General features: G+C 37.8%; 1 protein-coding gene across 6 annotated transcripts in view; it reads right to left on the reverse strand.

Moving 5' to 3' along the window:
• Nucleotides 1-12,335, reverse strand: part of FSD1L (fibronectin type III and SPRY domain containing 1 like) — a 73,301-nt gene that overhangs the window by 16,054 nt on the left and 44,912 nt on the right. For 4 of the 6 annotated variants that reach the window (XM_027615060.2, XM_027615053.2, XM_027615058.2 and 1 more), the window contains 4 exons: nt 9,611-9,820; nt 7,791-7,889; nt 3,066-3,195; nt 2,222-2,254 (listed from right to left, as the gene is read on the reverse strand). In XM_027615060.2, the coding sequence (XP_027470861.1) occupies nt 2,222-2,254; nt 3,066-3,195; nt 7,791-7,889; nt 9,611-9,820 (472 nt within the window). The remainder of the gene's footprint in view (nt 1-2,221; nt 2,255-3,065; nt 3,196-7,790; nt 7,890-9,610; nt 9,821-12,335) is intronic. The other 2 variants (XM_027615059.2, XM_027615054.2) reach the window with 2 other exon arrangements.

Raw genomic sequence — 12,335 nt, forward strand, 5'->3', positions numbered from 1 at the left:
AGTCTACCTGCACTCTAGATTGTTTTACTAGTTTCTGAAATGATCTCTTTGGCACCCAATTCATCTTGTTCACTGTTACCAGATAAATCTATGTGACACACCTACTTTAAAATCTTCAAGTATTCTTTCCTACCTACAAACAACTTAGCTTGGAATTGCAGGTTCTTCCAGAAGGCTTTTCTAGCCTTCTCACCCGCAGAGAGCAGCTAAATGTAGCAGCTAAAGTGTTCCTTAAACTCAGGCAACTTGCTTCAGTGCCTTTTCTCTTGTTCCTCCCTCTCTCAATCCAAGTCCAAATGGCATGCATTCTTCTACTTTCTTGAGAACCAGCCTAAATACTATTTCGTTAATGAAAATCTTCCAGATCTTACCAGGCTAAATAACACTTCTGAGGAATCCAGCTCCAGGCCAAAATCCTATGTGTAGCCTTTCAGGCCCAACCATAGACAATTATAAAAGGCTTTTAGTGACAAGCCTAGGAGGGCTGCCTTTCCCATACCAGACTTGGTGCATAGCTAGTTCACCACAGCTTCTGAAGGGAGATGCAATCCACCCCCACCCCAACCCAGTACTCATATGCATATCTGCATTCCTAGCTTAAGCACCTCTATTCAGAGACCCCCTTATGAGACCTTTTCAGCTGCCTCTGTATAGACCTCCTTACAGGGGACAGGGGTGAGGTGTGTAGTCTGAAGGCACTCTCTCCACTCCATCTCAATACTTTTCCACTTCTAACCTTCCCTCTTCTCCCTTCTTCTTGGCCTCAGGTCCATAAAACAACAGGAAGAGCATTCTGTTTGGGGCTCTCTTGGCAGTGAGATGACCCTCCAGATAACCATCATTTGCAATCTTTGATTTACCTGATCCTCACCCGGTGCCATTCTGTTGGGAAAAATGGAACACTGAAGAGAGCTAGCAGCCTTTCCTTTGAGGTCCCTTGCTTATACTATCACATAAGTGAATATAGGCTTGATTGTTACTTTTAGTTTGACTCAATGCCCTAACTGACCACCTTAAAACCTGGCAGCTCAAGACATCTTTCTTCCTCAAAATCCTTTATTCATGCTTACCATAACATGTAATCTCTACTTTGTATTATTATTTGATTATAGATATGTATCTTATATACACAAGCTAGGGCAAATTTCTTAAAGGCAGGAACACTATTTATCCCTATAAGACCCACCACATCCAGCTGACACCTTACATGAATAAATATTTATGGAAAGAATAAATGTATATAACATTTCAGAAGTACCCTACACATAAAATATCCTTAAAAAGGAGGAGAAAGAGAAATAATATGATCTGAACTGCTAAATACAAGCAGTCTATAAAAATCTCCAAGTGACCAAATGAAACTTCATATATAAATCCAGCAACATTTTATAATTTATAATATGCTAACGCTGAAGTCACTTTCACTAATAATGAGCAGATAAACTAGAAAAAAAGAAAATAATTTTGAAAAGGAAATACATTCTGGTTTCTGGTAAAGATATGTGCTATCTTCAAATTAGCACATTATTAATCATGCAATTTGAATTGATTCATTGAGCACTGTCCTAGTAATTTTAGCAATGACCTTTAGTTTTTATCCTTGATGCTTCTGAAACTGCATGATCACTACACAATATAGAACACTTCAGGGCGCCTGGGTGGCTCAGTTGGTTGGGTGACTGCCTTCGGCTCAGGTCATGATCCTGGAGTCCCGGGATCAAGTCCCGCATTGGGCTCCCTGCTCGGCAGGGAGTCTGCTTCTCCCTCTGACCCTCTCCCCTCTCATGCTCTCTCTCTATCTCATTCTCTCTCTCAAATAAATAAAATCTTAAAAAAAAAAGAACACTTCAAACCTGCCTCGTGTCAAATACAAATAAAAACAAAGCTGTAATGTTAGATATAGTGAATACAGCACAAGAAAGATGCCAGGTATAAGTAAATGTAGAAAAAAAATCAGATGAGGGAAAATAACTCAAGAAAGACTTTAAAGCAGAGCTTATTGTTTTGTTACCATATACAATATAATCTAAACAGTATGCAGCATACTCTAATGCTGTAAATTCAAAACATAAACTACCAATACAGACAGTCTACACAGAGCAGTATTTTAGCTTATGAAAGCGCTGCAATGGCTTCTGCTTATTGGTTAAAAGAAAAATTAAAGTTATTCAGCGAAGCTAGATATACTAAGTCCTAGAACCAGACAGACATAGATCATCACCTTGTATGTTTCTTCAGTGAAGTAACATGGACACTGTTAGATAAAAATAGGCAACTGTTAAGAGACTGCTTTACAACTTAAATTTAACAGCTTATACTAAAATTAGATCAAAAGTCTGCTGAGAAATTTTTTTTTTAATTCACTGTTTTAACTCACAGTGATATTACTTTCTTTCAGTTTGAGCAAAATTTTCCTCTGTTAAAAAAGAAAGAGGGGCACCTAGGTGGCTCAGTCGTTAAGCGTCTGCCTTTGGCTCAGGTCATGATCCCAGGGTCCTGGGATCGAGCCTCACATCAGGCTCCCTGCTCCACCAGAAGCCTGCTTCTCCCTCTCCCACTCCCCCTGCTTGTGTTCCCTCTTGCTGTGTCTCTCTCTGTCAAATAAATAAAATCTTAAAAAAAAGGAAAGAGGCTCCCATACTTTGGAGACTGTCTAAGTAAGTCTGACAACAACAAAAGGTCCCAAAACTTCCTCTTTGGTTCATAAGGTTGCTGATCAGGGGCAAGACAATGGGACAGTACATGCTAAAAGCTGTCATTTAAGGCAGACCTTCAGGTAAGACAGCTGATCTATAAGTCTAAAATTCAGGAACTTCTTTCTGAAGCAGTTCAAGTTGCTGTAGATATAACTTTAAAGAAATGGATTGCTGAAATAAAATGTGTAAAAAGAGGATTAGGAAAGAAAAAGTAATAAGAAATGTTATAACAAATTCAAGTATTGATAAACAGTATTATATTCCTTACTACTGTGGTTGTTATTAACCTATCACAAATCACAGTCATTGTCAAGTAAGAAACAATGTACAAGCATGTGTCCACATAACAGATCTAATGAACTGGCTTACCTGCCCTTATTCTCTTTCCCTTTCATTTTATTTTCTTGACCTTTTCCTCCAGTAGGATCCCACTCTACACAGCTATCTTCAACTCTCAGGTTCAAATGGGATGATGAGTTATCCAAACTGAAGTTTAGTGCTGTCCAAAACAATATTTCACTTTTTAAAAAATATACAACATACCCATATTCTGAAGCACAACTATCATCACATTATTTTGTACTTAATTTATTCAACACTATAAACAATAAAGTTCAAATTCCTAATGCTAGCATTTAAAGTACCCAAAGATAAGGCTGTAATTTACTAACTCCTACTTTACTGACCATTGACATTCTCTACATATCCTGTAACTCCAACCAAATACAATGTACTTGCATGGCCTCTGGTGTCTCTGCTATTCCTTCTGCTGGAATTTCCATCAGCACATAATAATCTCAACTTTCTATTATTAGAATATCAGTTGATTATCAGTTGACTGCTATGACTAAATAGGAAGAGTAGCTGGTAGACTTGAGGATGTGGTGTAAAAAAATTATACAGCCTGGCACAAACACATTTTCTCTGAGGCTCTAATACTTAATACTTTCATATTTAAACTCTCAGTAGTTTTGAATTAAAAAGCACAGAGAAACAGGCTATGACAGCAAGAGTAAGGAAACTGGCCCAGCCGATAGAGCTAGATATGACTTAAATGGCAAAGACATGGGGAAAGGACTACTTCCATGAAAACAAATCAAAAAACTCAAAACGTCACAGGAATAAAAGGCACAGCATAGAGCATATAGTCAGCGGTACAGGAATAGCATTTTATGATGACAGATGGTTTGCAGTGAGCACAGCACAACTACAGAGAAGCTGAATCACTACGTTTGAAACTAATGTAATGTGCCAAATTTTAAAAAATAATTTAAAAAATGAAACAAAACTATGCTTTTCAAATTACTTGGTACTTTGGGAAACTATCTATCTTACTCATAAGACTTACTCAGAACTGCTAGTTTAGGAAATCAGTCTAAGAGAGAAGTATTACCTTCTCTCTTTGAAACTGAAGGTAAATCATTAAAATGTATTGATTAAGCTAAATAATGCAGAATTCCTCATGTTCTCAAATGCAATTCCTAGAATCTCTGCCTTAAGCAAAGTATCATCTACTACATAGTTACCAACTAATCGGCTTCTGTTAGTTATATTCTCCTTCAAAATTTCAAATTTCTGTTAATTACTCATTGTAGTGATATTCCTTTACAACCCTATTTCACTTAAGGATACTGCTTGATTTAGCCAAAGCTTCAGTGTATATACAAAGTGTGCATCATCAAACAACAAAGTAGTCATATACAGAGCCTAATGTTTACCTAGTAAATTAAAAATTTTTTCCTTCACTATTCTGTAAAGAGCACTTTAATTTTTTATTTTTTAAAGATTTTTTTATTTGTCAGAGAGAAAGAGAAAGCACAAGCAGGGGGAGCGGCAGGCAGAGGGAGAAGCAGGCTCCCTCCTGAGCAAGGAGCCCGATATGGGACTCGATCCCAGGACCCTGGGATCATGACCTGAGCCGAAAGCAGACGCTTAACCAACTGAGCCACCCAGGCATCCCAAGAACACTTTAATTTCAACTATGCATCTGACCATTGTTCATTGTCTTTATTTACAAAATAACTTTCTAAATACAAATCTACTGACCATACTACTTCTAGGAAATATCATACTAAACAAGTTGTTAACTTTTCAAAATTTGCAATGTAAACAGAAATGAACTTATAGAAAGAATATAGTTTTTCAATACAAATGACAAAAAAATTCCTTAATAAGGTTACTAAATAGGCATTTAACAGTTACTTCATAAGCAGGTTACCAAAAAATTAGGATTAAGCAAATTTGAGACCCTGCACTATCAAGAATGAACTGCCTTAAGAAAAGAGGGTTGGGGCGCATGGCTGGTTCAGTCAGAATAGCATAAGACTCTTGATCTCGGGGTGGTGAGTTCGAGCCCCACACTGGGTGTAGAGTTTACTAAAAAAATAAATAAATAAACTTAAAAAAAAAAAAAAACCCAGGGTTTATTAACCCCTCTATTAGGCAATACATGTGAGGGTATCTACATTCTGGAGAGAAAGAAAAAGTATGACTCTAAGGTACCATCAATTCTCAGCTGCTTGTTAAGATCTAAGGCTTTATTTTTTTTTTAAAGATTTTTTTTTTAAAGATTTTATTTATTTATTCATGAGAGACAGACAGAGAGAGAGAGAGAGAGGCAGAGGGAGAAGCAGGCTCCCAAGGAGCAGGGAGCCCGATGCGGGACTCGATCCCAGGACCCTGGGATCATGACCTGAGCCGAAGGCAGACGCTTAACCATCTGAGCCACCCAGGCGCCCTTAAAGTTTTTTTTTATTTATTCATTTGAGACACAGAGATACTGAGAGAGAGAGAGAGAGAGAGAGAGAGAGAGAGAGAGAGAGAGAGAGAGAGCATGAGCAGGGGGAGAAGCAGAGGGAGGGGGAGAAGCAGACTCCCCGCTGAGCAGGGAGCCCGATGTGGGGCTCGATCCCAGGACACTAGAATCATGACCTGAGCCAAAGGCAGATGCTTAATCATCTGAGCCACCCAGGTGCTCCGATCCTAAGGCTTTAAAAAAAATAAAGGCAAGAAAAAAATCCTAAGGCTGTTCCCTAATGTTTAATATGATGGAGAAGGGTGGAGTCATGAGTGGCAAGAAAAGATAATCTCCAAGCCAACCGAGACTAGACTTGCTAAATACCACAGCATGCAGACAGAAAGGCATGGGCTTCAATCCCAGAGGTATAATCTTTTATCTCGCTCTCTTTTTTTTGTTTTGTTTTGGACACTATCCCCTTTACGGGACCTCAAATAAGTCACTGAGTCTCGCTAAGCTAACAGGGATACAGTGTAGTTTAAAAAAAAAAAAAATTAAAAAAAGGACTGGTCTCAAAAGTGAGGTCTCAAACATCAGTCCTATCTCACATCATCTCTAAATAGAGATAGGTATTAGTTTCTGTATCTTTAAAAGTCTGTGAAAACAAGGTACCAAAAAATTGAAGCACCATTATGCTTCATGTGTTTGTGTTGGTGGCTGCTTTCTTGGTACTCCATGTCATAGCCACTATCATTTCAAACTAGAGAGTAATTTGTGATTAATATCACATCATTTGCCTTTACAAGGAAGTAAGGGATAAAATACTTAAAAATTCTATACATAAGAACTTAGATTACTCATCACATGTGACAGTTCCAATGACAAGAAATAATGCTACAGGGGCACCTGGGTGGCTCAGTTGTTAAGCGTCTGACTTCAGCTCAGGTCATGATCCTGGGGTCCTGGGATCAAGCCCCGCATCGGGCTCCCTGCTCAGCAGGAAGCTTGCTTCTCCCTCTCCCACTCCCCCTGCTTGTATTCCCTCTCTCGCTGTGTCTCTGTCAAATAAATAAATAAAAAATCTTTAAAAAAAAAGAAACAATGCTACATACATTGGAGAGACAGAAATAAAAAATGTTCACTGTTTCCCACATTGAACACCATTAAAAGGCAGGATATCAAATTTTGGTAGGATTCCACTATTTAATTTCCATCTCCCTTTCCCTCCAGTTCTTTGTTCCATACATTTATTACTATGGTTGGTCAAAAAGCACTACAATAAGCCAAAAAAATTAGCAAACAATTGTTCAACATGTCATTTTTTAAAAATCTAAACTTTTCCTCTGGAGCTCTTGCCCTCATTAGTAACTACTCCAATGGTATGGAATAACCTTAGAAAAGCTGTGACCTACAGCCATGTAAGGGACAAATTTTATTCTGGGTCTCCCTGAAGGTCAGAATCAATGTTTAGTAGGTCTCAGGGTTGAGTTTCAGTCTATCCCTACCCCAAGGGGTTTACCCCACAGTGAGAACTCCTTTTCTTTCTTTCATAATTCCAACACAACAAACTGCTGGGATTTTTTTTTTTTTTAAGAATTTTATTTATTTGAAAGTAAGAGAGAAAGCATGAGCAGAGGGGAAGAGCAGAGGGAGAAGGAGAGGCAGACTCCCCGCTGGGCAGGGAGCCTGATGCGGGGCTCGATCCCAGTACCCTGGGATCATGACCTGAGCAAAGGCAGTCGCTTTACCGACTGAGCCACCCAGGCGCCCCTCACAGTGAGAACCCTTGAAAGGACTAAAATCAACTTAGTCTTTCTCTTTCAAACAATAAGACCAAGAATTTGACTACTAAGATTCAGACACTGCCAATAGGAGTAGCCAGCCCAGCTCCAAGAAGACTATGAGCCAGCTATTCATTTTCCTGAATCTGTGGAATTTGCATAGAAATGTACATGTCCGGGGCACCTGGGTGGCTCAGTCGTTAACCTTCTGCCTTCGGCTCAGGTCATGATTCCAGGGTCCTGGGATCGAGACCCGCGTCAGGCTCCCTGCTCTGCGGGAAGCCTGCTTCTCCCTCTCCCACTCCCCCTGCTGTGTTCCCGCTCTCAGTCTCTCTCTCTGTCAAATAAATAAATAAAATCTTAACAAAAAAAAAAGATGAACTAATGAAAACCAATTTTGTAATTCTAATTTTCCCATCTTAAAATTCCTACTGCTGGGAATTCCAAGTGTGTGTATGTATGTGCACACGCAGTGGGGAAGAAGTGCTACCATACATGAAATGCTTCCTGTCACAGTCTTGAATAACTTCGGATGTTAAGTTTTGTTTTATGCTGTATAAATATCTATGATCTTACCTTTGGTCTCTAGAGTCACTGGATCAGAATACTCTCCAGCTACAGCTTTGTTACAAGCTCGTACTCTGAAATTCATATACTTTGAATCAAACTTCAAGCCTGAAAAAATGAAAATGGTTTTCAGATATGAAAAATAAAGGGACCTACTCCAAAAGTATGAGTTTGAACCTTCAAAGAGACACTTTTCCTCCTTGGAACTATTTCTTTACTCCAGGAGAGTACATGTTTATGTTAAAACAATGATAACACCTCAAATAAGAGGAGTCATGATTTATCTACTACTTTCTTCAAAAGAAATAAATTATATACAGTTTTCAATGTGGATTTTTTTTAAACCTAGTGATAAAAAGGTACTCTCAAGCCTTGTTAAAAGTGATGCTTTATTCAAGGAGAAATGCTACAATTTAAAATAACATATTCAGGGCACCTGGGTGGCTCAGTCGGTTAGGCGACTGCCTTCGGCTCAGGTCATGATCCCGGAGACCGGGGATCGAGTCCCGCATCGGGCTCCCTGCTCAGCGGGGAGTCTGCTTCTCCCTCTGACCCTCTTCCCTCTCGTGCTCTCTATCTCTCATTTTCTCTCTCTCAAATAAATAAAATCTTTAAAAAAAATAAAAATAAAAATAAAATAAAATAACATATTCAGTTTCTGGAAAGAAGACACCCTAAAGAATTTTTATATTTATGAAACATTGTCTTTTTATGTGAAAAATGAATTTAAAGAGAAAGTAAAGCATAGGAATTAATAGTAAATTCTGAAGTTAGTCAAGTCTAGATTAAAATCTCAATCCATGGCGTGCCTGGCTGGCTCAATCGGTACAGCATGCAACTCTGGTTCTCAGAATGGTAAGTTTGAGCCCCACGATGAATGCAGAGATTACTTTAAAAAATAAAATAAAATCTTTCAAATTTCCATCCAAAAATTACTAGCTATGGGACTATCAACAACTTGACAGAGGCAGTTTTTGTATCTGCAAAATAGAAATCATAAAACCAACCTCATAATTGTAAAGATTAAATGAGATGTGTTGTGTAATACACTTCAGCCCAACTCCTGACAAACAGTAAGTGCTCAATAATGGTAATGTCACTGCTCATACATAAGAAGTGTTGAAGAACTCTGGAAACATTTGTCCATTTCAAATACCCAAAGTCCCCTATATGTGGAAATACCTTTTGTGTGTGTATAAATACCTTTTTAAAGACTTTTAAAAGGCTAACACGAATTTCTAATACCAAGTCACAGCCCTTAAGTATTACTGTGAAGGTAATCATAAAAAGGTAAAAGCAACAGTATTCATGGTGCCACTGAAATGTAGGGTAGTATGTACACCTAGGAAATTGACAGCTTTTTTATTCTTAGAAAATCAAGGTTGGGTGCCTGGGTGGCTCAGTTGGTTAAGCGAGTGCCTTCGGCTCAGGTCGTGATCCTGGAGTCCTGGGATCGAGTCCCGCATCGGGCTCCCTGCTGAGCGGGGAGTCTGCTTCTCCCTCTGACCCTACCCCCTCTCATGTACTCTCTCTATCTCATTCTGTCTCTCAAATAAATAAATAAATATTAAAAAAAAAAAAAGAAAATCAAGGTTAAAATTAAATGTTATTCTGAAATATTGTTTCCAGAACACCCCTTCATGTTTGTTTTGCATACAGTTTTACCAGATTACAAATATCCAGAAGTAATTAAAATGAAAGTTTTCGTGATATTTTAAGAGAAACTTACTCGTGGCTAAAGAAACTTAATCTTTTAAAGTAACTCAAAATATTTTTCACAATTACATTTACTTTCTGAGAATGAGATTCATGAAATGCAGTCCTTTTACCTGAGAGTGTATACTCGGTACCCTTAATATTATCGATTACTTCCCAGCATCGTTCATCCTTTACACGTGGAAGTCCATCAAAATTAGTTTTCCGATGTTCCAGTATAAAATGGTCAATCTTATTATCTTCTTCTGGCATTCTCCAAGCTACTGTTACAGAATTGTCAGCCACCAAACAGTCTACTGGATCTATCTCTGGAGCTTTAGGGACTGAATAAAAAAAAAAAAGGTTCATTTCTCATTTATTATAGTAATAATCCAATATTTATGTTTGTCATTCAAACTGCTTTTTTCATGTTGCTTTTGAATGGTGCAACTGAATGAGGCTAAGAGAAAGGGTAACCTAATAAATGCAAAATAACTATTTTTCAAAGTTCCATTTAAAAATTCATGTTTCAAGTTTTTTTATAGATTTATTCAAACTTTATTAAAATCCTAGTTGGCAAAAAGCAATTCAAACATGCCAAAGATAAAGAATCAAGAATAACTTGTTATTTCTCAACATATACTTCTTAATCTGCTACTTCAAACAGCTGTAGAATATATATTAAATCACTAAAGACAAAATAGAAAACTTTGCTTTGAATCCAATGATTAAACTAATTTAAGATAGTTTCAATGTATTTTAAAAATCTTATTTATAGGGCGCCTGGGTGGCTCAGATGGTTAAGCGTCTGCCTTCAGCTCACGTCATGATCCCAGGGTCCTGGGATTGAGTCCCGCGTCGGGCTCCCTGCTCCTTGGGAGACTGCTTCTCCCTCTGCCTCTCTCTTTCTCTCTGTCTTTCATGAATAAATAAATAAAATCTTTAAAAAATAAAAAAAATGAAATCTTATTTATAAAAGAATTGTAATTTCTCATCACTAAACAAAAATGAATTCCCCAACCCCCCAAAAATACTTTAGGATTTTTAGATGTTTCTGCAATGAGTTCTATGAGTCATTAAAATTAACCAAGGTAAATGAGCCATAACTAACATGTATGAACAGTAATTCATTCATTTTCCATAGAAGAGATTTTCCATAGCTCCTCAACATCAACAGATGTTCCATTTGCAAAACAAGAGACTTAATTGAAGAACATGGTCCTCCAGTGACATAGATGTGTCTAAAATGTGTGAAACTGCAGATATTGTATTTAAACATTCTGTCACTAAAAAGAGTTTTTAAAAGACTTATTCCAAGTATACAGGGCTGGTTCAACATTCTAAATCAATTAATATAATTGATCACATTGGAAGAAAAATCATATGATCTTATGAACAGAGAAAAAATATTTGACACTCATGACAAAAACTCAGCAAACCAGAACAGAGAAGAACTTTGCTTGATAAAGAACATTTGCAAAAAAGCTACCGTTAACATTATACTTAATATTGAGGGTGGCTCAGTTGGTTAAGCGACTGCCTTTGGCTCGGGTCATGATCCTGGAGTCCCGGGATCGAGTCCCACATTGGGCTCCCTGCTTGGCGGGGAGTCTGCTTCTCCCTCTGACCTTCTTCCCTCTCATGCTCTCTCTCTACCATTCTCTCTCTCAATTAAAAAAAAAAATTATACTTAATATTGAGAAACTAGATACTTTTCTTCTAAGGCAAGTCCCCTTTCACCACTCCTATTCAACACTGTACTCCGTGGAAGTTCTAGCTAAATGCAGTAAGATGAGAAAAGGAAGTAAAAGGTATATAGATTAGGAAGGAAGAAATAAAACCTTCTTTGCTCAGTGATGGCATCAATATCAATGTAGAAAATCTGAAAAATCAAGGGAAAAAAAAAATTCCTGAACTAACAAGCCATTGTAGCAAGGCTGCAGGATACAAGGGATGTAGAGGCAGAGTAGAGGGGAATTTTAGAGCAGTGAAACTATTCTGTATGATAATGTCATGGTGGATACGTGATATTATACATTTGTCAAAACCCAAAGGACTGTATAACACAAAAAATGAACCCTAATGTAAACTATGAGCTTCAGTTAATAATAATGTATCAATATTGGTTCATCAATTATAACAAATGTACCACACTAATGCAAGATGTTAATGATAGGGTAAATTGTATTTGGAGGAGAAGGGATATGTGGCAAGTCTCTGTACAATCTACTCAATTTTCCATAAACCTAAACCTGTTCTAAAAAACATTAATTTTTTTTAAGATTTATTTATTTGAGAGAAAGAGAGCATGTGTTTGTGTGTGTGTGCGTGCACATGTGCACACAGTGGGGAGGAGCACAGAGAAAAGGAGAGAGAGAATCTCAAGCAGACTCCCTGCCCAGTGCAGAGCCCAACGCGGGGCTCGATCTCAGGACACTGAAATCTGACCTGAGCCGATATCGAGAATCCAGGCACCCCACAAAGCATTAATTTTTAAAAACTCTGACAACAAAAGAATTATATACAAAAGTTAAAATGCAAACCAATGTGGAACTCAACAAATAATAAAGTAAACCGAGTACTTTACATCTTAGATAAAATAGACCAAGATGAGTCCTTGGGGGCTCAGTAAGCTAAGCGTCTGACTCTTAATCTCAGCCCTGGTCTTGACCTCAGAGTCATGAGTTCGAGCCCCATAGCCTAGCATCAGGCTCCACCAAGCTCTTTAAAAAAAAAAAAAAAAAAAAAAACCAAGATGGAAAGAATTTGATGTAAATTTTACATCTTCAAGCCTAACTAGTAACAAAGGGAGGAAGGGAGAAAAATAGGACAACTGATCTCCATTAACTATAGTATCCA

The sequence above is a fragment of the Zalophus californianus genome, chromosome 13, assembly GCF_009762305.2.
Source record: "Zalophus californianus isolate mZalCal1 chromosome 13, mZalCal1.pri.v2, whole genome shotgun sequence".
In the NCBI taxonomy this organism is placed as follows: domain Eukaryota; kingdom Metazoa; phylum Chordata; class Mammalia; order Carnivora; family Otariidae; genus Zalophus; species Zalophus californianus.